The sequence below is a fragment of the Blennius ocellaris genome, assembly GCF_963422515.1.
Source record: "Blennius ocellaris genome assembly, chromosome: 3".
NCBI classification, from domain to species: Eukaryota; Metazoa; Chordata; class Actinopteri; order Blenniiformes; family Blenniidae; genus Blennius; species Blennius ocellaris.
Genome location: NC_137652.1, coordinates 21,308,028 through 21,335,714, shown reverse-complemented (window position 1 = coordinate 21,335,714; position 27,687 = coordinate 21,308,028). Strand labels below are relative to the sequence as shown.

General features: G+C 42.9%; 1 protein-coding gene across 2 annotated transcripts; it reads right to left on the bottom strand.

Annotated features, from left to right (window-relative positions):
- Positions 1–394: 394 nt before the first annotated feature.
- On the bottom strand, positions 395–25,594 carry LOC308149323 (hexokinase-1-like). 2 transcript variants are annotated; one of them, XM_080521018.1, is made up of 19 exons: positions 25,199–25,594; positions 20,931–21,093; positions 15,872–16,020; positions 13,642–13,761; positions 13,184–13,279; positions 12,947–13,046; positions 12,014–12,197; positions 11,377–11,532; positions 10,544–10,777; positions 9,090–9,394; positions 7,237–7,385; positions 6,927–7,046; positions 6,715–6,810; positions 6,465–6,476; positions 5,845–5,944; positions 5,177–5,360; positions 3,902–4,057; positions 2,327–2,560; positions 395–1,648 (listed from the first exon to the last, which is right to left on the bottom strand). In XM_080521018.1, the coding sequence occupies exons 1-19, from the start codon at positions 25,259–25,261 to the stop codon at positions 1,498–1,500; spliced, it is 2,772 nt and encodes a 923-aa protein (XP_080377144.1). In that variant the 5' UTR covers positions 25,262–25,594; the 3' UTR covers positions 395–1,497. The 2 variants fall into 2 exon arrangements, with proteins under 2 accessions (XP_080377144.1, XP_080377145.1); XM_080521019.1 differs by lacking the exon at positions 6,465–6,476.
- Between the last annotated feature and the right edge of the window lie 2,093 nt (positions 25,595–27,687).

The window sequence follows — 27,687 nt, the reverse complement described above, 5'->3', positions numbered from 1 at the left end:
TTTTATTGTGTCCTGATGTTTAGATGAATACATTTTTCTTCCACATTTGTCACTGACTGAAGCAGCGACAAGTATGAGGTTGTCCAGACACAGACAATTATAATTACATTGTGACTCTTTCAGTTGCAGCAGAAATACAATAATCGCTAATCGTTTATCCAGCTTCTTTAATTCGGAGAGTCCCTAAATGGTCTGATGAATTTCATATGAGAGGATAAACATGTGGTGTAACCACCTGTTTATATGCTTTTGCGAGTCGGTCTTATGTTTAACACCCCTGCATTAGACTAACTGGAAACCTTTATTAGATTTAGCACATAAAACTCCCAACTGTAGAATTTCCAGTACTGTTTGACAGCCATAATGGCTTTACTGCTCAAAAAAAGACACAGGATTTACTCCACAACAAAATATAATTTAATGAATTCACTTTTTACCGTGTTGATCACAACTCTATATTGATGTAAAAAAAAAAAAAAAAAAAAATGAAGATCCAGTACTCTCATTCGGCTTGACGTAAGGCATGCAGTCCCCACAGAGCTTTGGACATTGAAAGCTACAGGTCGTTACAGTAAGACACACTGACACTCAGCCACAGGTACACACAGAAGCGCTCATGGTAGCCACTCTTTTTTCTCAGGGCCCAATAAACATTTATTCTTTGCACGTACAAGTGAGATAGAAGTGGGCATTTTATCACAACACCAAAAGTATAGTACTGAACAAATAGCAACAGGATTCACCAGAACTCTTCCACTGGGGCTTTTTTTCTTAATGCGTCCGCTCTCCGGGAATAAATGACACGGTGCTGCAGGAATATGTGAGCTACGCTGACAGTTACACGAAAAGTGGGGGGGGGGGGGGGGGGGTTAGTAAGCTAGCATGTGGCGTGAGCTCGTTGTGCGTAAAATGAGGATGACTTTTAACAGCCGTGACTCTTGCATTCAACCCTTTTACAGCGAAGCCCTTTTGAAAACCTTTTTTTTTTTCTGAGCCGGCGGAGCCTGAAAAAAAAAAACGGGTTTCATCCTTCAGTGAAAAGGACGTCCTTCATCGGGCAGTTACATGGAAAAACTGCTTCTGTAACTCTCATATAAAAAGTGCAGACATTTGCTGGGGTCTATGGTGCAACATCCTAATGACCTCTGGGATTCAAAGTGGCCTCAGCATATATAAATACAGCTATATATTTGCCTCAATATAAAAATAAAATTAGCAATACACAAATATTGCACACCTAAGGAGTTCCGATTTGTCTGATTATTGACAAGCTGTTGAGGAAATGTACAAACATGGAAATAATAAACCCTCTGATGCAGCATAAATAAATGTTTTGTTATTCAGTTTTAGTCTCTGCGGCTGCGGGTGAACCAGTAGGGGGCAGTGGTGGAGTCACGGCTGGCAAGCGGGAGGGGCGGGGGTAGTTGATGGAGTTGGACAGTGCGGCAGGTGAATATTGAAGGTCACGGCGGAACAGCAGGTCGTCGTCGGAGCTCCTCAGTGCTGCTGAGCCTCCAGCTCCCGTTGACGGCAGCCCACAGCAGTGATGAGAGCGGCCCCCTTACCGCTGCCGTCCTCCGACAGCAAGAATGTAACGTCGCACTTCGGGGCGAGATCCTTCACGGTCTGCTGGAAAATCCGGGAGAAGCTGAAGGGAGAAAGCAGCAGGGACCGGGGTTAGAAGGCAACTCACGACCTGGATTTAAAGGTTTCAATATGTGAGGCGTTACGTGTGAAATGATCAGCGAGACGAGACAAAGCCACAGTCCTGAAGTCATGTCAGACACGAGTTTGTGACCTTCCAAATTCGGCAAATTATTCAACTTGCCCCAGCAAGTCTAAGCTAGAAGATTGTGTGATAAGCCACAGCTGAATGCCGAATGCCTCACGATCCGAAACTAGTTGCTGCTGCAGTTTTGGTCTCTACAACATAATGAGGTATACTCCATGTACCGGTCCAGGAAGACTTTTAAAACCACATAAAATGGGAACCGAGCGGTTTTGCGCACATTATCACAGTTAATGTGAGATGCTCTTCAGAAGTGGATGCAGCTTTACAGTTCCTTCTCTAAAGTTTGAAAGCTAAACAGCCGGAACTGAAGTGACGCTGCTGTCGATTGATAGAGTTTTTAATCTTTCAATCAGAAGATGGCGGGTTGTGCCGAATTTTAAAATGTTGTCGGTTTATTTCCCTCTCGGAAATGCCACATTTGTAAGAAAAAGTGCATTTGTGGGACGAGCAGCAGAGGTGAGTGTGACCACACACGGTGGTGTGAACAGCTTGAAAAAAAAGCAAAAAGTGCTTCAACGAGTGCGTTGCTCTCACTGTGGGTGCAGCTTGTACAGCGTGCCGTCCACTCCCACGGTCACTTCCAGGTGATCCAGTTTGCGATTCTCACGGATCTTGTCCACCACGGCTGCCATCCCGGCACCGCAGATCTGAGCGGCGCGGCGGGACACCGTGCCGCACACCTCCTTGACGATGATACTGTCGTCACAGGTGCTGTCGAGGCCCAGCTGCTGCAGGATGGCCCTGACCTGCAGCAGCGCCAGACGATCGCTGTGCAGTGGGAGGAGGGCGGGGAAGGGGGGGGTCGAGTCAGAACGAGTCAGAGGTCAGCCAACAGCAGGAGAGTCACCAAATACCACACAGCTGTTCCCAGAGGCTAAGGTAGGCTTAAACAGTGTATAACCCAAAGCCGTCACATTGCAACCCCCCCCGTCTCCTTCCCTAGGTGTGTTTGCCTGCTCCATACTACTTTTTTTCACTGCACAATGCTTTCCAAGCACATTTCCTCGGGGCATTGAGGATATATGAACAGGTGCTGTGCCTGTTTAAACCAATGAAGGAACATAAACACACATATTTCACAGCTCGGCTGACTGTTTGAAGTCTTTCAGGGTTTTGTTAGTTTTATCCCCCCCCCCGCGGGCAGCTGTTGGCCTCCATTCATTTGACGAAAGGATGAAAATCGACCTGCAGCTGTTTGATGTATTTAAATAATCCTTCACATTTAAAATGTGTAACATGACAAATAAGTAGTGTATATATGGATATGTATCCCTATTTATTAGTGAATTCCACTGTATTACTGTGTAACATTAGCAGGGATTGTTTTATTGCTGAAAACAGATCTTATCCCAAAAAGTCCCTTTATATGAGTTCATATACTGTGTACCAATGTCTGGAAACTGTGGGAGGCTAAAAAAAAATAAAAATATAAACTCAAGATGGAGAACTTCAGTCCTGTTGAAGGCTACACAAATGTTATCCTCTACCAGAGGATTTATTGAATGATATTTGACAATTTAAATGAGTAGTTTAACACCTAAAGCCAGCCTGCATTGCTGTATATTAAGCTCTTCAAATCAAAATATTACACGTTTTTAATCATTTCCACCTTAAAAGGTTTTTCAATTTTCTTGGTGATTTGGTGGGCTGGAGTGGAGTCTCGTTTGGGCTGGTTTGTTGTCCCACGGGCCTTATGTTTGACACCCCTGCCCTAAACAGTCAATCATACTCATGCTACTCACTTGAAAGACACTATTTTGTGTACTGAACCACCTTTTGTCTAACAGGTATTTTGACTGCAATGCAACTTAAATATAATTTCCACACAGAGTAAATGAGCCAAACTTGGAGACTCCATTAATTAGGTACGTAATTGATCTCCTTGGACAAATTATTGGCATTTTGAATAAATTGTGTGTGTGCGTGCAGAAGTTGAATACAGAGTTGTTGTGTGGTTTCCACACAGGCAAAAGGTGGCAGCTTGGCTTTTCTGATATTTTAAAATACGCACATGTATTTGAAGGGTTTGATCACAATGAGGAGGGATGCAGTGATAAAACTGATTGTGGCCACGCCGACACTGCCCTCGGCGTTATGCGACTGACTCACCTCTCTATCTGGGACAGGAACTTGGTCTCGAAGATGCCCCTGGTCTTCAGCGTCTCAGAGATTTGCCCCCGGAAGAGGAATCCTCGCTTGGTCAGGTCGATCAGAATCTGCCTGACGATCTCTCCCAGGTACATCCCACTGCACATCTTCTCATATCTGACACACATCGGAAAGAAATCAAACTTCTCCTAAACTCCAAGCTTGGTTTCCCATAATTAAAATGCTTGAGGACTTAACTTTGTGGTAGTTATTCTCATTAGATTTAATTTAATTGAAAATGTTGTGATTTTTTTTGCATCATGTACCGTATTTTCCGCACTATAAGGCGCACCTAAATACCTCAAATTTTCTCAAAAGCTTTCAGTGCGCCTTATAACCCGGTGCGCCTTATATATGGAAGAATTGCTCTACTCGAGACTGCTATTTGACAGCTGAACAACCAGGAGCTTTTATTTTGACAACTCTAACTTCGCAACCGGATCTTCAGAGCGGACGACACTCCACACAACACATTCATCACTCATGGTTGCACACCAACATTCTAACAAACCAAAATAAACTAGATGAAATAATTACTCCCTAAACTGGGGAACAAAAACACAGCAAAAACACAATCAACACAACACCAAGCCCAACAACAACCCACAATAACCTCCAACAACACAAAACATGAATTCCCATCATGCCTTGCATCCTGAGCTCCTCAGTGCAGCCGATAGCTGCAATGAATTATGGGAGTTTCTGTTTGTGGTGTTATAAATGCAATTATTGGGGGTTATATTTGGTTTGTGGTGTCGGTAATAATTGTGTTGTGTTGTGTTTTTGTTGCTTAGTTCATGTAGTTTAGTTTATTACCGGTAGTTGTAAGTTGTCAACCAGCAGTGAAGAAGGTTTTGTGTGTAGTGTCCTCCTGGCATAGGCTGCAGGTAGGACTATCAAAATAAAGTGCGTGCACCTCTCTGGGTGTCAGAATCAGTGGAACATGTAACCTAATGGCTTTGAGCAATAAAGGTTGCTGACCACTGGTCTATTCCATGTGCCTTATAATGCGGTGCGCCTTATATATGAACAAAGTTGTAAATTATGTCAATCAATGTAGGTGCGCCTTATAATCCGGTGCACCTTATAGTGCGGAAAATACGGTAAATATTGTAATGTTGTAGTTGGTAGTTTAAAATCTTCTCAATAGACTGTGGTTTCCTGTGGGCTGTGTGGAGCCTTGTCATCGTATACTGGTTACCGAGATCTGGTCTAATGCTGGAAGCCGATGCTGACCTTTGTTTTCCCTCATTGAGCGAGTTCTCATCCACCGCCTGGTCGTACTTCGTCCGGATGTCGTCCAGACAGCCGTTGTCACCAAATGCGCCCCACTCCATGTTGACACACATGCGACCCTCTGTTCCGCCCACTGTCTCGATGTTTCTCATCTCCTCCATGTAGCAGGCATTACTGCCAGTTCCTGAGCAGACACACGGCAACAGCACTTAAACCTCCGAGCCACATTATTTCTCATTTATGAAATCAGAGTTGGGTTTTCTATTGCTGCAGATGTAAACAATTCTAAGAAAAAAATTAAAAATAGGGTTTCTTTTGCTTATAGGTTCCATATTATACAGTTTTTCAACAATTTCATATAGGCTTCAGAGGACCAACAATATTGTATTCAAAGTGCAGTTCACCAAAATCGAGCCTTGGTCCTGAATTCTCTCTTTTACGTGGTTTTTGGGCTGGAAACAGTGAGTCAGATCTGCCATCCCTGGAGGAGACGCAGCTTACCGGTACCATGTGCTTAATGTGTACTATAGCTATGGCTATACTTGTGGGGCCTCATACACAGGCTATGGGGACACATGCTGCTGTTAGAAAACCATTCTAATGCGAATTTTGCACAATATAGGATTTTTAAGGAAACAATGATATCTGTTTATATATCAGATACTCACCTGCGATCAGTCCCACCTCACAGGTGGGTTCCTCGTATGCACAGGTCATCATCGTTCCCACTGTGTCGTTCACTATGGCAACCACATCCAGCTCAAACTCCTACAAACAACACCACAATCATCAGTCTCCCTTTTTCCCTCAGAGGAATCCCTCCGTTCAGCGATCGTGCATCGTTTCACAGCTTGTTTCCACACATCTCAAAAAAAAAGTCTAAATCTTGTTACATTTCAGTTATTAGGTAGTTGTTTTTTGTCATAGCCACGTACACAACAGCAAGTAATCAAAACAAAATTGCAGAAGTTGTTAATATTTAATACGACTTTACAGTTGCTCATTCAGCAAAGCAATGTTAAGTCCTTGTTTGTATATCAGACTGTGTCTAATGGGTGTGCTGCCAGAAAGGCTCACATCAGGCCTCGTAACCTTCTCCAGCACTCTTGAGCACAATGCAGTTCACTCACATTCCCAGACACACGGCGAGAGAATACACAAGCTGCTCGGAGGGTTTCAGCCGAGGCCTTCTGGGTCATTATCACATGCCACCACAATAATAATCACGCACGGCTCTTGTTGCGCTCTGCTTTACCTCCACGTTAAGGGTTTACTCTTTAATACTTACTGGATCCTCCATCTAAAAGAATCAGATCAGTTCATGAAACGAACAGGTGGCGAGTGGTGAAGAACAGAGAGACTAAAGATGCCAACATGTTGGTCAAGGGTCACTAAGAGAAACACGTCACTGATCGTCTCCGCTATTGGCTGCTAAGAATGATTAAGCGGAGTGATGAAAACACAGTGGGCTTTGTGTCGCTTGTGTCTTTGAGGCATTTCACGTCGCTTCATTTTTTAATACACGTGCAGTTTATTACCTCTTTCCTCTTGATGGCCTCTCGAAGAAGCTCCACCACATCTTCGCCCTCGCAGTCTGTGGCCTTGAATCCTTTGGTCCAGGTGACGAGGGTACCCTGCAGAGTTCACAGACACTCACATGAGCATCTCAAAGGAAAACACACTTGATAATACAACATTTGTACCGACAAAAGGCTGTTTCTAATCATGAGGTAACTGGTAAAGGTCGTACAGCGTCCAGGCTGGTCTGATGGCAGGGGAAGGAGAAGGTGAACCCCAGAGGCAGTCGAGCACTTTTCATTCCCATGTAGTCCAGGAAGTCGGAGATGCAGTGCACAATGTGGTCAAAAAGCTGCAGAGAGAGACACACAGTGGTTTGTGTTCAGGAGAGATGAGGTTAGAGCTGCTAATGCTTTCTTTTCCACGAGGACACAAAATGTCATGCACTTAGAGAGAGATGCTGGGTAAAAAGATGCATTTATGCATAAGAAAATTGATTTTTTTTTGAGGAGAAAGAAATGCTGCTGGACAAGACTCCTCACCTCTTCTCCCGTTCCCTGCATGACCTCTATCGGAATGGCGTAGATTTTGTTGTGCATCTCCACAGATCGCCTCTTCCCACTGCGAATTTTAACCAGAAGTACACGGAAATTTGTCCCTCCAAGGTCCAGAGCCAGGAAATCTCCATTTTCTGTAAGAAAGGCCTCATTATAGACAAAATGCTGATGGACCGTGTTCAAAATCGTCAGGTTTGGTCTTATTAAAACAAACTGTGGTGTGATTTCAGTGTTATTGCAGTCCATCTGTGGAAGTGTGAACACTGCCATCTGAAGCATGGTGTGCGCCAATCAAGTGGACAGAGTCCATTTATTAAGCAGGTCTCTCTCTAATTTAAATGAATTCTGAATGCAGTTCAGACGGAACACGTTCGAAATGAACCAAACACAACATGTTACACGTCTGAGAGGTGCTGTGTTATTGCAAAGAAGGGGTATCTGCCACTATTTAGATTTCTTTTACCGTTTTATAAGGCGAGATCTCAGCTGGTGAAGTTAACACCCAAACAAACTCACATGTTTTGCTTTTAGCACTGCACACAATTCCCTTGTGGAGGCTATGAAAGCTTTGTTTCAGAATATTAATCACAACAGCTCTCTCATGTCCAATTTATTCACATATTTTAGATCAGTGGGACAAAAAAAAAAAAAAATGTCAGCGTTGAACGCAAAGTGGAATGGGAAAAATGGAACTTGTGGTGGGGGTTCACTGGCTTTGACCAAAAACATTAGGTTTGGTTGGTGTGAGAGCCAAGCAAACCAAACCTAATGTTTTTTTTTGTGACCAGCTTTAATGCTGGACCGCTAGATGCAACACCATTTCTAGTTGGGAGTTCTAAGCAGGTAAAAATCTAATAATGTGGTCAAAACAGCTGCAGAAATTCCTCCAATAAGCACATCAAGTACTTTGGTCCATCATTCATTTCAACTATTTCTTCTGATTGTTTGGTAGGGTGAAGATGTTGCTGTTCATTCTTCCAACAGGTAAAAATGTGGAAAACGTACAAAATTGGCTTTAATGCGTGAGGTTGCATATCACTGTGTAGAATTCAATGCTCCCATGTTAACCCAAAGACACCGCACAATGTGTGTAGTTTGGATTTTTTTTGGTCAACTTTGGTCCAGAATTGTTGTGATTTAAAATAAAAAAAAAATAAAAAATTATAATCGTATCCTGTTTGTATCCTGGCTGACAAGATTTTTCGTTCATATTATTCATATTTATAACTACAAGGCTGTGAATCATGTATTCTCCTGTCTGGGAATGTTAGTGAATCAAGAGGAAGACAGAGCCGGAGCGTTTTCAAAAAGTTCTTCCTTGAAAACTGTTTTCAAAAAGTGCATTTTCAGTGAGACACCCAAATACACAACAGTAGTTTTTCTTCTTCACGTGAAAACGCTGTCCTCTGATTAACTTTTGCCAAATGATCTTTCTGTTTATTGAACCTGACCTCATAATACTTCTTACAACATGTGCTGAAGCGCGATGAGGAAAACATTTCAGGACAATGCCTGTGACCATGAACATCAGCATCATCTGCAAACAAACTAACCGTTGAGATAATGATTGGAAAACGAACCCACCCAGGCTGTTTGTCTCCACCCAATGGACTGGGAGTCGTTTGAGGGACGAGACTTTATCTGGCACACTGCCTTGTCATATCAGAAGCATTGTAAAGACTTATCTTTTGTGATGTTCAATTAAAATGGACTGTCCCTAAACACCTTTGTGATGAAACGTATTGAAGGTGTGTTAGTTATAACCCAAGTGTGAAGGGTAAAAAAAAGTGTTTAAAAGGTGGACTGTCCAACAAACTCATTCATTTCATTCCCTTCACCTGATCCGTCCGGTGTGCTCCTGACAAAGGTGGGCAGCATTTTGACCGTGGCTTCACTATGGGAGTCCTTCCTCAGGCCCCTCTCGATCTCCACCCTCATCCGCTTCTTCACCTCCAGCAGCTGACTTTTGCTCAGACGGAATTCTGCCATCGTCTGCTGAATCTGTCGCGCCTGCTCCGTCAGGCGGTACGCCACCGCCGTCACCATGGCCGCGCCTTTCGCGCTCCCACTTTCAGACAGCAGGAAGCGGACGTCTGTGTCTGGGATCAAGCGGCGCACCGTCTTGTGCAGACGGCGAGCGTATCTGTGCCGAGGACACAGAATAATGTGAATTTAATTAACGTCTTTCACTGATACTTTAATCGTGGCGTGATTCTTTTCTTGAATTAAATTAAAACTCCGGCTGATACAAAGATATGCACTAGTTAAAATGTCAACATTGAAATATCTAATAATGGATCTTAAAATGTGACAGTTTTAGCTGCTGTTAAAACATGATCTGTACTCTATTATTGCATATTTTATAGGAACAGTTCAAGGGACTCCTTCAGAAGGGACTAGTCTTTCAAGAATATTAAAGCTAATGAGATTATCTAGTATTTTCTCAAATTTGCAACACAAAGAGGTTCTGTGAAATGATGCTTATCATTTTCTTGCTTTGTCACAGTTTTGTTCTTGCAGGTTAATCTTGCACTCATATAATCTTGGATTATTTGGACATTGGCTCCTTAACATGCTTTTAAATCATTTGCCCAGCACCAGTAAACAATATCACCACAGCTTCCAGTTGCCAAGGAAAGAAAATGGAAAATGCGTAGCAGAAAACAAATACTTTCATAGATGATCTCGTGTAGATTAACGCCACATTCCCCTGGTGTGAACACCTTGAGAAAAGATAAGGCTCCTAACGGTTCGTAGAATTATGGTGAAGTTCCACCAACAGCTCATGGCAAACACTTTTTTAAGGTCAAAACCACTGACTAGGATTATAGAAACATTAAATACATTAATGCAAGTTAAGATTAATTAAAATATCATGATTGAGACGTCCTTTCATCCATTGAACTATAGTACTCAGGCTTAATCCAGATGGAGGTTGGATAGATTGGATCCTTTGGGTTGTATAAATCTATATAAGGCACCACGTAGGGTTGTGAGTTATATTTTGGGATTTAATAATCCAGAATTATCTCAGCAGAGCCGTTTTCTGAAACATCGCTCTGACTTTAAAAGAACTGATTTTTCTTTAAGACGCTATTTTTCGGAATATCAAATTAAAAGGGAATATTTCTTCATCAGAAGGTCTGATACGTAGGATTTAGGCGTCACGGCCTCTCGCCCAACTTTAGGAGTTATTTCAGGAGACGTAACATTGCATTGCAGAATTCAATCAGGTTTCTTTGGATGATGGTGTTGGTCAAACTCTCCCTTCTTGTTTTCGGGGGTTACTCACTGAGGGTGCATCTTGTAGAGAGATCCATCGATGCCCACGGTAGTGCGAAGGCGAGCGGCTCCTTTGTTTTCTTTCAGACGCAGGAGAATTGCCCCCAAAGTGGCAGAAATGAGATTAGCCGATCGGAACGATACGATGGTGCACACGTGCTGCACGGCCAGACAGTCCTCGTTGGAAGGCTCCACCCCGAGCCTGGTCAGGATTTCCATACACTTCTTCAGCCCTTCTTTAGTCCTGCAAGGAAAGCAAGCAAGAGTTAAAAAAAAAAAAGATCAAAATGATATTTAAAAGGATTTTGCTTGAACCACATTTTGCCTCCCAATTCTCATGATGCACAAACTTTGTCTCACAGAAACAGGTCATTTTCAAATGCTGGATGTAACTTTTTTTTTTTTTTTTTTAAATGACTGTTTGGAGCTTTTAGGATTCTCAGAGAATGCTCCACTGTTGACAGGCAAGTCAGACTCTCATCATTTGATGTGTCGTGAAAATCTTTATTCGTAGACTTCTACTTCACGTTTTGCTCTCAGAGTTGATCTCATGATTTTAATCAATTTCTGTCTGAAAACTCCTGTCATAAAATATTTAATATGCTGTCAATAAGTTGGGAATACGTCATTTGTGATTATAGTTGCCAACCGATATATTGTTAAAAATGTGCGCTGCCTTGCTTTAAAGCTCCATGTATCTGTTAAAAACAGAGGAAACATTCCTTCTAACCGCTCACAAGGAAAACGTCCACTCTTGACAACATTTGGGAAAATGTTTCAGTTCGTGTGAAACTACCAAAGAAGAAACGTGTGGTTGTTGCTCATCCCCCTCTCTCCACTCACTTCTCTATGGCCGAGACATGCTTGGTCTCGATCGTCCCCCTGGTGAGGAGCTCCGGGGTTATTCGCCCCTCGAACAGAAGCCCCTCTTTGGCCATCTTCACCAGGATGAGTCGCACCAGCTCTCCCAAATACATTCCACTGGCCATCTTTTCAAACCTGATCAGGGAGAAGCACAGTCGTTCATCCATTTTGTCCATTGTTCTGTAGACATGCAGTGAGAACAGGCTCTCCCTCTACGTTTGAGATGGTGCGTGCAAAGTCGATTTCATGAAAACATCAGCTAGTTTGTGGTTTGATTGCTGCAATATGGAGCTATCAAAATCTAAATAGTGAGACATGTATTTTACAACCTGCTAAAAAAAGAGGGGTTTTTTTAAGAGCAGCAAAGTCTCACAGAAGTGGAATAAAAATGGGTACAAATTTACCAATATGTGAAAATCTAAACCCGAACATGGTGGAACTACGTCATGGAAATGTTTTATCAACATGCTATTGAGAATATTTCAGGATCACCAGACGCCACTTCTTGTGTCGGGGTTGTCAAAAAAAAAATAGAGGGGAAAAAACAAAAAACAAAACATTAAAATCATTACAAATGAAAAATCTTTTTTTCACAGGGACAAACACTGAATCTCACAGCTGCTTTCCCGGGTTGAGAGAGCCTCGGTCAATCTCGCGGTCGAACTCTGTGCGAATGTCCTCCAGGGAGCCGTCGTCCCCGAACGCCCCCCACTCTGTGTTGATGCACATGCGGCCTTCGTCTCCTTCCACCAGGTCGATGTGACGCAGCTCCTCCATGTAGCAGGCGTTGGTTCCCGTCCCTGAAAGGACATACAAGCGACAGTGACCCCCACTGTATCACAGGACTTTAAAAATCAAGCACAGCACACTGCAGCAAGATTGCTGTATCTTTGGCGCCCCCACATGTACAACTGTGTTTATAGAACATACTGCGCTGTTAAAACACATTTAATTCATACAGCTCAATGTCATGAGCAGGCCGGACTGGAAAAATAGTGCCAACTTAAAGTTAAAAGTTTTTCTTTGTTGCGGTGCAGAGTATACGTGATGGAAATTTCCCACAAAATCGAACTAGTACTGAAAAGGACTGCAACCTCAACATGAAGTACATTTTTAATGAAGCCTTGTGCTGCAAAATAAAGTGAAATGGAATTTATTTATTTATTTTTTAATGTTTTTACAAACTCACCCTCACCACTCATGCCTTTGAGGCCAATGTTAGTTTGCTGTCTTTCATGGCAGCATCGCTGATAACTCAGCCCGGGTCTTAGTATTATGTAGTGTCTGCTACTCTTCAGGAATATGTTACAGAAATTAATCTTTTTCTTTAAGTTTTTACAATTTTGTTTGGTGGTTTGGCAGCTGGATTGAAGCCTCTTGCAGGCCGGTGTTTGGCCCACAGTCCTTATGTTTGACAACCCCGTTACAGAATTAACATGTTTTAAGAACAGCAATTTATAAACAGTTGGATTCAAATCTAAAAGTTTTTCCATAACAAAATATTTGCGTAGTTGCTTTATTTTTGGTGTTTTGAAGTCGGCATATTCACCGATGATGATTCCCACTTCACAACGCTGGTCGTCAAATCCGCAAGTCATCATCGTGCCGACGGTGTCGTTCACCACTGCCATGATGTCCGCCTCGTAGTCCTGAGGAAACAAGTCCAAGAGGAATTAACAGCTAAGAGACAAATGAAGCAAACCATCCCATTGTGGTGAAACAATATTGGTCACATGACCTTTTTTTTTTTTTTTAGTATTGGTATGTACGAGGAAAATAAACTCACCCCTCGTTTCTTGATGGCCTTGTTCAGAAGCTTCACCACATCCGCGCCTTCGACTCCACTGGCTTTAAACTTCTTTGTCCATGTCACTAAAACAGCCTGTGAATCAAGTACTTTTATTAGGCGTGCTTTAAATTACAGAGAAAGCCTATTACTAGTCCCATCACAGCATCGCGACACACACATTTTCTCTCCTGTAAGATTGTCCAGTTGTAGGAAAAAAATGGCATTTTACAACATCTTTCACAATAGAAGTGCTTTTCACATCATCGCTGCTTTTGTTGATAATCCTGGCAACATCAGAATATAAATACAACGCCGCCATGGACTTCTCAGGCTGTTCTTTGTAGCTTTGGTTGACTTCCTAAAGTTCATAAAATGTCCCTGCCGTGAAAGTCTGGCAGGTCTGCTGTGGTGCAGCTATCCTGTAAATTCTGAACACATTCTTTCACAATGTTTACCTCGTCCAGCTTGGTCTGGGCACAGGGGAAGGAGAATGTAAATCCCACAGGAAGCTTCTTATCCTTGATTTTTTGCTTCTCTATGAAGTCTCCCAGGCAATCTGCGACGTGGTCAAAGAGCTGCAACCAGAGACGAGACTTTCAGACGTCACAGTTTCTAGAAAGTACATCAGAATTTTTACTTTTAAGAAAATACACAGGTTTATGCTGCACGCCATCTTTATTGAACAATCACTGCACGACTTCCCTTGAAGCTCACTAAATATTATGTAAGATTCATTCTAATATCCGCTAGTGCCCCAGTGAAAATCAGATTTGGCTGCTGATCGTGTACGGTCAGTACAGTGAGACCTGACTTTAAAATGTCACCACGTTTCCTGGAACTCAAAGGGAAACGGTTGCATTGATCAATGACGAACTACGTATTTAGGCTTCCCATATGACCACTAGGTGGCAGTATTATAATCTGTCCTCAGTTATTTCTTCGAGTGAAGAAGTCACTGAAACAGTCAAACTCAGTGGTTTTACTTGTCATTGGTGAAGTAAGGTCATTCTAAGGAATATTAAATAGGATTTAAACTGTGATTGGGCTGTAAATATTCCAGTATTACTAAATACATTTTATGGGAAAAGCCATAAATACATGAATGTCGGTTGAAAAGCATTTGTTTATTTCTTCTTATTATTTCTTCTAATCACAAAAAATAAATATATAAACGATATTAACAAGTCATTGTGATTAAAGTATTTTGTGACAATTTGGCCTCCTAATATTGAAGACACAGTGTTTATGATCAAAGTTTCGATATATATTCACTACTGCCCAACATATTTAGACCCAGCTTACAACATTTCAATTGAAAATGCATCACTTTGGCATTTTTGAGAAAATTTTTGAGTATACATGACAATGTTTTGAAAATGATGTCCGTTTTAGCAGAAAAGTATACCAGAAAATGGTGGAGTTAGTATGCAGGGCCATTACAAGGTTCTGTTGATTGTTTCGCAATGACACCACATACGCACGCGTGCAGAGAATACCCTATAAATATTATCCATCTACTGAACAGATGACCAATATTTGGATTTCAGAAAAAGTTGCATTTTCCCTCAGTGATCGCGTCAGAGCATTTTTCAGTGACTGAGCACAGTTGACATGTAAATGGTGCCTTATTTACATGGTCTTTTTACTTACAGTTTACAAATGAAACAATTCCCATTAACTACAACTGAGATTATATGATCAATTTAAGACTATTCCGAAATTCAAATATCTTCTTACTCTCATTCATCATTAGTGTAGCTGTAGACTCGTGAAATACAGCAAAGTTACAACGACCAATAATGTTTTATTTTTTAGTGGAAAATATCAGAAAGAAGTTGTTGGTCTTTGTTTCTCCAAAGTCTGAAATATTTGTTGCTTTATTTCAAATGTATTGGGTAGAATCACATCAGAATCTAAATATTTTTGGTTTAGTAACTGTTGCACCTCAAAAAAAAATCATAAAGGCCATTCCACTTCACTAAAGACTCTTCAAAGAGTTTTTAACTTTAACAAAAATCACTCACAATGCTGAGCCATGTCTTTGTTAACAAGCCTGTTCATGTATCACGTTGCGCTTGTGTCCAGCTGTCCCTCCAGCGTTTCATTAAACAGCATCTGTCTCACTCTGTCTGGGCGATTCACGGCCCGAACCAATCGCCCTGCCTCGCACTGGCGACCATGTTTTGGTTATCAAGTTACAACGCGACTGCCAGCTGTTCCCGGCAGGTTCAGCGGAGGTCAGCGGAGGTCCTGACGTTGCTCGCATTGCTCTCATCTCTGTTACTGGTGAGGTCGTTTTACACAAGTGGATCCTCAAATACAACAGAGGCCTGTGTGGAGGGCAGACGCCGGCCCCGGAAAATGCCCCACAATGGAGCCCACATGAGCTGTGCAGTATTAGCTGACGACAGGAGGACATTAGACAGAGGACATGTTTCAAATCAATCCTGGCTCTTGAAGAAATATAGGTTACCAAAATACATGATTAAATCCTTAACCATTTTCCACATTTCCAAATCAATCTTTTATGTTTAGTTCCATTTAGTGCCATCCATACTTTATCTTTTATTAGCTCGTGACCAACAATGGACATTCCTATCATGCATTCAGGTGAAGTGCAGCTTCAAAATGTGCACCAGTGGGCTGAACAGAGGGAATATCCAATAGGCATTTTGCTGTGTTTACCTGTGACCCGCTTCCATGGATAATGTTGTCGGGGGTCTCGTAGACCTGGCTCTCCATCTGGACGGGCTGCTTCTTGTCTTGTGTCACTTTAACTCGAAGAATCCGGAAGTTGGAGCCACCGAGATCAAGAGCGATGAAGTCTCCCTTTTCTGTTATCAGAGAAAATACAGCCAAACATCAGGAATTGTACAGTGATGATTTCTGAGTTTGTTTCTCAGTGAGTTTCTTTCACATAAAAATCTCAATGGATTCAGGCCCTGTTTACACGACGACGTTTCACGTGACTAAATACGTTAAGAAAAAAATTTAAAAAGGAGTGCTTTACACTGCAGCAGCGGACACAGGGACAAGGCTGTAGTCAGTATGCCGGGCCATGTGAGGGCGCTGTTGCTTGATTTTGTAATGGATCCTCACAGACGTGTGCAGAGAAGAATACGCTATAAACGTGACGATAATGGAGAGTACCAGACACCCGCATGGACTGATGACGCATCGGATGGTATCAGGGGTGAGTCTCAACTATAAAACTACTGATATGGAGGATAAAACTAAATACAGACCGCGAGTCTTACCACCGCGGGTCGCCATGTTTGTTTACAAGGGATGTAAGGAGGAACCAGGAGGGGCAGATTTGCGCATGCGCAGTAACAGGGTAAATAGCCTCCAGCAGTCTCTGCAGGAGGCATGAGCGACTGTGAAAGAAACTTTCCACCTTGGGAGCCGGATTAAAAACTTCGCGGATACAGTGAATCCGCACACTGGTTCCATGTAAACGAACCCTCCCCAAAAGTGAAGACAATTTTGCGGATAGACTTGTAATCATGGTGTACACAGGGCATCAGTCTGCAGCCTGGGCAGCGACACCAAACATGCAGCCCAGGTCACTGGGAGCTTTTTGTTCAGTGAGAAGAAGGGTGATAATGTGAAGAGACAGAAATGTGTGAACCATCTACACAAGATCTGTGAATACTTATGCAGTCATGACAAACTGGTACAAAGAGTGGTCTTTATAAACTTTGAAGTTTTATCATTCCCGTGAGAGATAACTGAATAATTCATAGTTGTAGGACCGCTTTGTGCTGCGTACAGTTAATGGATTTTATTGATAGACCTTGCCGTTTTATATTTTTTCTTAGGTCCTAATTCTGCATGAATGTTTTTAAGTGAAAACAAAAAAAACTTTGATTGCATTTTTGGGTGCTGGGAGTCACTGAAAACTGAACTTTCTGAAAACGGCTTCCAAGGTAGAAATTTTCTAAATCGATCCATCTCAGTGGAAACAGGAAAAATGCAACCTTTCTGAAATGCTGATACAGCACATGTGCATCATGGCCCTGGTAAATCATTCTAACCTATGTGTCCGAAGGATTAAACAATGAATGTGGTGTGTACTCTTCACCTTTGAATTTACCAGCACTTCGCCAATAAAGTCAACATTGACTACATGATCATCTGAATTACATGTGGAGACACTTTATTTTCTTACAAACAACCAATACAGAGTGAGGCACTTTCTAGAATCTGGATTGCAATGCTTTTTTTTTTTTCTCAAGGCGTCGGCTTTTACAGGTTGGTGAAACGTTCTGTCACAGTTTGGCTCACTGTGATGTTTTGTAAAAGCAGAAATCAAAGAAGGGGTCCAACGCTTTTCCTCAGAGGCAATCTGGGTTTGGAACCATGGAAAAAGTTTTGAGAACTACTGGTCTTTGAGGCCATTTCTTGTGTTTTAATTGACATGTTGCATATTTGCAGCTGCTTTGGCATGCTGGGAATTTCTTGACACATTTTACTTAACTTGAAGACATTAATATTCAAAAGCTTTAATGGTGTTTCATTGTCATTTAAAGCCACAGTTGGCATTCAAATCAGTGTAATCATGACAACCTCGGTTTCTATTAAATGAAACATGACAAACCGATGACAAAACAACGTGATATAAATTAACAGTGTAACTGTGTGAGATTTTAGAGAACAGATCTGAGGCTCAGGTGATAGAAGGCCAAATGTAAACCGATTCTCTCCAGAGAGAAGCTTTCTCCTCGTATCAGATGGAAACGTTTGCAGCCTAAACAATATACACTTTATCTGACACCGATCTCTGCTGACTCCCCAGGAAAGAGTAGCTGAGGATTGTGTGTCCTTCAGAGGACAGTACATGGTAGCACGTCAATGTAAATTTCACTGTTGCACTGATCCGCCCAGTAACCTTTCAGTCATTGGAGTCTAACCACAGACCCTGGGTCCGTGCAGGACAATGTGCTTCACTTGGCATGAGCATGACTTGTGTTTACTGCGTTGAGCTATTTTATCCCCCGTGACCTGCCTGGAATGAGATGTGACATATAGAGGTGTCACTGATGTGCTGCAGAGCGTCTGTACGTTTTGAAGGGTTTAATCTCAGAGCTGCGTTAGATTGTGTCAACTAAGAAGCTTTGTCCCAGCTTATATAAGTTGGAATGGCACAATTTAATTGATTACTTGTCTTAATGTGTTATAAGGTTGTATATCTGGCACAGGGCGGGCCCACGTCATGAGCAATATGCTGCTCAGGAAAATAACAAACCATATTTATGTGTAACACCACACCGTACCTGAGACATTTGGACCAGCAGAGTTAGCCACATGCTAAAGAGTTTCAACTCTCACGCACTGGCGACGCTACATGCTAAACGTAAATAAAGTATGACTGATGCGGGATCGACCTCGCTGTGTGCCGCAACACGCAGTCTGGCAGAGCGTGCGTACGTACCGTTGAGGCAGAGGCAGTTTAAAGGTGGTTCACGGCAACGCAGATCCATCGTGTATCATTTGTGAAAGGATTATAAATTAGACTTGAGTGATGCTGCTTTGGTGTGACAAAAACTATTTGGAAAATTTTAAATAATCAGCCTCAGCCTACTCTAATGAAACCATATAGACATGCACACAGCAAACAATATGCGATAAACATTAATGGAAGCACACAGACATTTGTTTCCATGCAGTCGAAGCATTTTCAAAAGGTTCTGCCCCCCCCTCCCGTTTCCCTGGAGGTGAAATCTGAGTGTTGTTTAAAAGTTGCATTTTCCGCAGTTTCCATGGCGTGGGAGCATTTTCAAAAACTTTCACCTCCGGAGCCGTTTTCAAAAACGTACACTTTCAGTGTCTCCCAGCACCGCTGTCATGTAAGCGGACACACTTGAATGCCACACATTTTTGCGTCTTCACTGGAAAACGTTGTGTAAACTGGGCCTCAGATCAAACACATTTACCCAACAATAGTATGTTGTTGGTTTTTTTTTTTGCCATCAACCTATTTTGGTTAATTCCTCATGCGACCCTGTGCCATCAAGGAGCTTTGACACTGATGCTTGGAGAGAAACCCAGTTTCTTCATTGTAACGTAATCAGCTTTTACACCTCGTCTCTTAAAGATTATAGTCAGAGCTGAGCTGAGATCACATTTGTTCCTTTTAGATCCAAATTAATTGACGTGAGCTCGTACAGTCGGGTTGCGGCAGAGGGGAAAAGCTGTTCTTCCTCCTGGATCCTGCTGTCTCTCGTGACTCTGCGACTCTCATATGTTTGTCACTTTTCGCAGCCTCTCTGACTTCAACTCTGCCCTTTAATTGGTCAATCTGACCCGCGTGTGGCTGTTGAAACCCGAGGCTATTTTTAGCGAGAGGCCTTGATGGGGTGGCGAACCTCTGAGAGCTTCTCGCTGTTCTTTCTCTGAACTGACTGTTCTCCCAACAGGACGCTGCTGCAGCTTCTCACAAGTTCTCCTGGTTTCACCCGCGAGTGACGATTGACAGATTGAAAGAGTGTGGTGATGAAACGTTGCAGGGGAGAAATGTAAAGGAGGAGAACATACTGCGGATGAACTCTCCTCCTGACTATCGACTTCTTTGTTATTGTTTTTCCTCTGTGATGCAAAGCAAATACAGCATAGCGTGTTAGCTTTTATGGTCTGTTCTATTATGTTGCTGAAATGCAGGACTTCCCCAGTAATTAGTCCTTCAATCATCTATTTATTGATCTGTCCATCTATGTCGGGGCTCGGCAACCTTTCTGACCAAAAGAGACGTTTGTGTGATTTTTACACCAAATCAAATTTACTTGGAGCTGCAAAACAAGTTCAGACTTTAAAAGGCTGAGGCTGACACAGCTTCTAAAGTTTCATATATACAGTAGTTTTGAAACAAAAAACTGTATCTTATGTTATATTCATAACATTTGAATTACAATTTAGAATGGTTAATATTTCATTACATTTTCAGCTGTTTTTATACCAGATTTTAGAGGTTTAATCCTTCATTTCCAGCATTTTTCAGACAATTATAGACTAGAATAGAATAACTTAAATCCAGTATTGCTCCACACAGAATATTTTGAAAACGACTCTGGTGTATGAATAAAATAGAATAAATACAATATACATGTTAGTATATATTCATATATCTATATCTAAGGTTTTTAAGATCAGTTTTAAAAAAATGGACAGTGAAAGGCTTGTCTCATAGTAGCTCGTTCCATAACTTCAGGGCAGGAAGAGAAAATGCTCCTTCCCCTCTGAGCTTCTGTTTAGACCTCTACACCCCCAGGAGCAGCTGATCAGCTGACCTGAGGCACCAACCAGGAGTGAAGAATCATTGCCACTCTTCCTAATCGATTAAAAAAAACGACACTGGATCAGATTAGAATGTGGTTCACTCAGAGTTTGAGTCATAAATACTTAATGCTTTGTTGAAAAGATGACACAAGCCTGTGGGCTTCATAAAATTACATTATGAGGTTGACGCGTGGCAGCATTCGCAGCAGCATTACAGTTTGAGATGAATATCGGGCCCGGGCAGAGCTAAAACAATAGTGAGGTTCAATCCTGAGCACAATCAGAGGCTCGCGTCGCAGAACGAGTCGCACTGTTTTCACAGCTCAGCACATTTTTTATGCACAGACAGAAGCAGGATGTATCAGGCTTAGTGCAACACGGCAGTGAAACGGCGTGTGAAACAGCCTCCATGTGAATAAATAAAGTGTCCAAATGTGTGTTGGTGCTGTGTGACACGGAGTAACTGTACCTGATCCGTCAGGGATGGACCGGACGAAGGTGGGCAGCATCTTGACGGTGGCGGTGGCGTTGGTGTCCCGGCCCAGCCCGTCCTCCATATCCCGCTTAAAGCGGTTCATGAGGTCCTTCAGGGTCTCATCAGAGAACCGCATGGAGTACAGGTACTTATCGATCTGAAAAACACAGGCAATCATTGAAAACAGGCCTGTTTTAACAACACGAGTGTCTGGCATGTATCACAATGTGTGAAACCCCTTGCCATATTTAGTAACTTCAAGTTAAATTTGTACGCTGATGATAGTATCACGGCAGATTGGGCAGTTCTGAGGCGAATCGGCTGCTTGTTTTGTCCCTTTGTTCTACCAGTCACTTCACCTCAATAGAGCATTTAAATTAGAAATCAATAAACGGACAGTCTTTTTTTCCAAACGTGTCCCCAACACATTCACTAAATGGTAAATGGGCTTCACTTATATAGTGCTTTTCCACCGCAGACGTTTACACTGTTAATCACATTCACCCATTCCCACACACATTGACACACCAATGGAGGCAGCTGCCATGTAAGGCGCTCAGATCATCCACTGGGAGCAATTTGGGGCTCAGTGTCTTGCTGAAGGACACTTCAACATGTGGATGGATGGAGATGAGAATTGAACCGACAACCTTCCGAGCCACAGCTGCCGAAGTCAGTGTAAACATGGAGCACTATTACAGTATACAGTAGGACAGTGGAACTCGATAAAATCTGACTAATCATTTACACCACGGATGTCAAACATATTGCAAACATATGCTATTTGTCTATATGTCTATAGTAATCTGCATTTTAACTAGTGTTTACTGCTAAATGTGTTTAAATCTGAGGATGTGCTGCGGAGCTCTTGGCCAGGCCACCTTGTAAAAGAGATGTCGATCCCAACTGTTTTTGTTTTTGTTTTTCCTGGTTAAATAAAGGTTAGAAAAATAACTAAAACACAACAGCAAGGCTGTTAAATGGGGCATGAGCTGACTGCTATGGGGGCTGACAAGGAAAAAAACCCAAAACATGCTTAGAAAGCATGAATCTCCTTAAAAAGCACAATAAAAAATATATTCCTACTCCTGTTCTGTTGCGGGGCGTCACACTTTTATCCATCCTGCAGGATTTCTGGGCCAGGCCACTAAAACAATCGATTAAAGTCACTCATCACAAAGTGACTCTCTTTGGCTTTAAATGAGCCTGAACTGGGACACCTCACCCTCTCAATACAAGCAATCATGAAACACATGAGCGACAATACCAATGAGTCGGGTTAAAATGCTGCATTGTGTATCGTGTTTAATTGCTGAGATGTTGGCCGAAGGGGTTAAACGGGACATTCTTTGTTATTGTTACATAATGGGGCAGTGCATGCCATGGGGCACAGCACGGTGCAGAGTTTTACCCCATGCCAAAACCCAGAGTCCACATGTTCAAGCCGCTGTCTTATTCTCTTTCTCCAAAGCAGCGACTGATGGTAAAAGTTGGGTTCTGCAGCCGAGGCAATGACCCCGAGGCCCGAGCCTCATGTGAACTACAGAAACACACAAACCTTTATCAGGCTGTTTGTCCTTCCACTTTAATGTCAAGGCTATTTATGTCGCTTCTGTATGACCTCGGCAGGTGACATCTAAACCTCCAACTGCATTTATTTCTCTGGTATTGAGTAACAGACTTTTAGAAAAAAAAAAGCTTCCAGCTGGTTTATATGAACTCTATCAGGCGAAGAATTCACTGATGTTTAAAGTATGTGGTCAGATTAGTATTGTTTTTTCAAGATTTTCCTCAAAACAAACTACACTCTTCCTAAACTTATTTTCTGTTCAATATGAAAATAACAAAGCAAGTGGGTCTGTCCCCCTGCTAATTGAGATGTCCTGAGGACAGATAACACACATTAACTTAAATTTCACCTTTGCCACCTTTTATCTCACAGATAAGTCACAAGGAAATAGAAACAGTTAAACATTTGAGTCTATGTAGGTGTAATTTTGTTTAAAGCTATATAAGACTCCAGAGAGGAAGCATTAGTTAAAAGTCATACGTTGACTCAACTGAACGTTTATGAGTTTACAGTCCAAACATAGTGTCATAAAACAAGTAAAGACTGAGGATTAACCATTCAAATATTAAGGGGGGGGACAGCAAAAAGTAAACTCTGCTGTAAACATTAACAACGAGAACGTACGGACATTCGTATGGGCAGGCAACCAAGTTGTGTAGTTACTATGGTGACTGTCAACAAAAAAAAAAACTACCAAGTCCCAGGAGAATATGTACTATGTACACTATGACACTGTGGAGCAACATTATTCTTATTGTCCATCTACTGAGCATGTGCAGAAGAACTATTTGCGATGGCTGTGGTGCACAGTAGCAGCGTTTCTGCGACCTTCAAGGAACTAGAGCGCAAGCATTTCCCCAAGTGTGTTCCTCCATTTCCATGGAGACAGAGTTGGAGAGTTATCAAAAAGATGCGTTTCCCTAAATTCCCCACTGCAAAACTTTTCTTGCATTTTGGGGCGGTAGGGGTCTGTTGCACAACAGTTCTTCTGCTCAAGCAAGAGTAATGAACATGGTGGCCGCCATAGTGACATGACTCCCAGTAAATATTATTGCTTTACTGTCCATTTTGGTGCTGTTAAAAACGTGTATTTTCGGTGGGTCCGAGCACTTTCGCCCTGTAATTTGGACACCGAAAATGCAGCCAAAATTCTACGTTTTCTCTACAAACGTGTAAACAGGGACTTAGTTACAGGTGTGATGGTGACAGCCCCCTTATAAAGACCAGGACTCATAGGAACTGCCTTCGACCAGCACCTGTTAACAAATTCCCTTGATGACCTCAAGGTCACATATGTGCAGAAGAGCTATTTACTACGTGGTGGTCTTCTGCAGTAGCAACATTTCAGGAAAGTGCAAAACGTTCCATTTTGGGAGCGGTTTTTAAAAAGTTGCATTTTCATTGGCTCTGAGTGTCATTGTAGCTTAAGAAGACACCCAAAACACGATGAAGGGTTTCCGTCTTAAATCTGAAAATAGGACATGAGTAGTTGTGCAAAATTGTACTTGAATGTAATAATAAACTTCAGCAAAAACAACAAAGACAACAACAACAAAAACTTCAGTCTTTTGCACAAATCACTTCATACCATTTTTAAGGATGTCATTAATCCCCTTTGGAGAAATTATTTCTCAGCATTTAACAATCGTATTCATCGTCACACTGCTCAGGGACCCACAGTGGAGCAGTTGGGGGTTATTGTGATCTACAGAGCAGTTTTTTTTTTTTTCCTCTTCTGCTGCAGGAATCGTGATATTTTGGACCCATTGATCCAGGACGGATGCATTGATCAGTGTATGCAATTTAAGTGTTTTGATGGCTGATTCTCAAATGAATGAAGTTCTTTCGATGTTTATAACTTTTGTGCTGTGAATAAAACTATTTCAGGTGAACCAACAAAATCAGGTTTAAGTTGAAAATGAGAGGAAATGTCAGAGGAAGTGAAAAGCATCATGTCGCTACTGGAATAAAGAAAATGGGTTCACACTACCTAATACTTGTGGAAACTTTACTAACTTCCTTCCTTCAGTGGAGGCCTGACTGCACTTTGACATCACACATGACATCACAAGGGTCCACCCCACCCCCATTTCCACTGACCCCCGCCCCCCTCCTCTTCTGCCTCCTCCTCCTCTTCCTCCTCCTCATGGGAATATCTGGCTGGTCTGTCATCCCTACAGAGGGTAACTTGCACCAAACCAAGGTCAGTTTGTGCGGCTGCAGGCTGGAATTGGGCTCAGATTTCACTCTGCTCACGTTCTGTTTCACACAAGAGGTCCAGAATGAACGGATGAAACACAGCAGAGGACAGAGGAAAGAAAGAAAGAAGAGGAGAAGGAGAGGGCCCAGCTAATCATCCCCCCCCCCCCCCCTTTTTTTTTCAGACAGCTGTCTGCTACAGGCGCCATGGCAACCATTGCTCCGGAAGCACTCGGGCCGGCGTCTTGTCTGCGGCACATCCCCCCTCCATCACTGACCACAGCCCTTCTCAAGGACATCCATTACAACTGACAAACTCCAAATCAATCAGGTGTCCGCCATCACCCTGCGTCCTCCCCTCTCAGCCTCCCGGCCCGTTACGCCCCGCGGGGCTCCGTCTCCCATCAGTCTGCAGCGTTTATTCCCGTCCACTAAGCCGCCGTCACATCCCAAAACCATAAAAGGGACCTCCTCAAAGCTGCTTCTCTCTTACCTTTTTGAGCTGATCATCCTTCAGCTCAGTGAAGTAGTAGGCCAGAAGCTGAGCCGCTATCATCCTGCCCGCACGTCCGCCAGGAGCTGACGACCACTACGAGGCGTTCACGCCGTACAGAAGGAGGAGGAAACAGGACGTCCTCTCCCGGCACCCCCGCGCTGATCCTGCTCTGTCCTGAGGTGGGAGAAGAAGACGCAGGCCCGAGGCTGGAGGCGGTGGCAGGATGGGCTTGGGAGGAAAGTGTCGGAGCGGGAGTGCAGCAGCCGATATGCCCGCTCGTCTGCGACAGACGGTGCTCACACACGCAAACACACACACACACACGGTCACACACACTGACACGGAGAGGTGGGTCTGACGGTGCCTCCTCCCTCCGAGCTGCCAGCTCCCCTGTTAGCCGTGCAGAGATGGAACAGCTCGGCTCTGGAATGGTGGTCCGGCCATGCCCTGCCCCCGCACTGCGCTGCGATTGGCCCAGAAGCAGCGGAAGGAGGGGAGGAGCGACACTGGAGGAGGGGGCAGCAGGGGGAGAGTCGTGAGCAGGACGAGGGAGCTGCATCTGCATGATAACCGGTCACACACCCACCCCCCCCCCCCACCCCCACCCCTTCTCCATTCCCCCTCACCCCCCTCCCCCTCCTCCTCCTCCCTCCCAGACACGTTGCCACGGCACCCAGAGGTGGACGTGCAGAGGGGCAGGACCGCCACAGTGATGTCATAGTTTCTTTCCTGACTGCAACAAGCTCAGCATCATCATCATCTTCATCATCTTCATCATCATCATGATCACGAGCTGAAGGGCATCACACACACGTCCTCTCTCTCTCGTGGCCGACACTTTCTTATCTCGTGCAGCACGCACCACGCCCGCCGCAACACTTCATCAGCCTCATTGCTCGCTTTGGAAACACATTTCTCTTTCTCACCTCGTTTTCCCCAACTTGGGCTTGGAGCTTTTCGAACATTGGAGGAGCCACAGGTTGACAATGTGTCATCGCTAATCCAATGATCCTCTTAAAGGAAGGCAGTTTAATTTCCACCGGTCCTTTATGACAAACACACCGAGACCTTTAATAAACAGACGGCTGAAATCAACAATGAATTATGTGCAAAAATGCATATTGTGAAATTTCTTCTGAGTCTGAAATCATTCAAATGCAAGAAAAAAGAAATGGCTCACAATTGGTCTGACCCTGCTATATACGAATTTATTCTAGTTTCCAGATTTTAGTTCAGGGGCCACATGCAGCCCTATTTCATCAGTGTGGGCTCGACCAGTGAAATAATACAATAATAACCTTTAAATCCAAACTTTATAATATTTCTTTGTTGTGGCGCAGAGGGTATGTGGTGATAAATGTGTATATTTTCATAAAACCAAACAATTACTACAGAAAATGAACAGTCAATAGCACTCATGATACTAACATACAAGACACTATTTTGAATACTGAAACGCCTTCTGTGTATTGACTGCAGTGCAGCTTAACAGTTTTCCCCACAGAGCTCTAATAAATACTTAATTGATCTCCTTGGGCAAACCCTTCTCGGGTTCATGTCCTCACATGACCTTTTTCCTCTTTTCCCTTTTCTGCTACTTTATTTTTCCACTTGTTTTGTCAACATGCAGTGAGCCGACTGACCCAAAATATCACTAATGTTTACAATCTACATTTGAATGCCACTTTAAAGACTTCGAGGTGCATTTCGTCTGTGGTCTTGTCTTTATTCTCATATGTATATGTATATATATATATATATATATATATATATATATATAGAGAGAGAGAGAGAGAGAGAGAGAGAGAGAGAGAGAGAGAGAGAGCGTAGTTGCATGATATGGGACTTTTAAAGTCTGCTATATTCATCAGCTCTCCGTTAATTCAAGTCTCAACAGTCTCATCCCCAGTCACTCATGAGGGTTTGTTGTGCCCTCACTGTCATGCTGCATCTCCTTTATTTGTTTCTGTGTGCAGGTCTGATGTGCTGGCTGTTCTTCACTCTCTGCATCCATATTATTGTGGCTTAAGCATGCTGCAAACAGAGCAGATCGGGACAGACTTTTTTTTTTTTTGTCTCAGACACTGTCCCAATCCGCTCTGTTTGTGATATATATGGACTCGGACCTGGGGCCTGTATTACAAACCTGCATTTTTTTCCTATGGAAATACCTTCAGGATTAATTCTGGATTAACTTCAGGGTTCACTCTGGGTTTTCTGTACTGCAATCCTGATTCACTTCTTACCTGAATAAATCACACTTGTAACTTCTCGCTGAACCATTAACCTGCTCCGGAGCAGGTTATGTTCTGGATAAGAGATCAAGAAGCATGAAAGCTCCGCCTTCTGACCAATTAGAAAATGACCTGCCCATTCTTAGAAAATCCCGATTGGGTCATGAGAGGAGCTTTGTACTGAACGAGGTTTTATGGAGCGATGCAATCGTTTTGAGATATAATTAAAACAAAGCCTTGTCACTGCGGTTC

Excerpts from the sequence above, each read along its gene's own strand:
- LOC308149323 (XM_080521018.1), bottom strand. The coding sequence starts at position 25,261 with ATGATAGCGGCTCAGCTTCTGGCCTACTACTTCACTGAGCTGAAGGAT. Across the intron at positions 16,021-20,930 it reads GTCCATCCCTGACGGATCAG|AAAAGGGAGACTTCATCGCT; the intron begins GTACAGTTACTC and ends CTCTGATAACAG. Across the intron at positions 1,649-2,326 it reads CTGTACAAGCTGCACCCACA|CTTCTCCCGGATTTTCCAGC; the intron begins GTGAGAGCAACG and ends TTCTCCCTTCAG.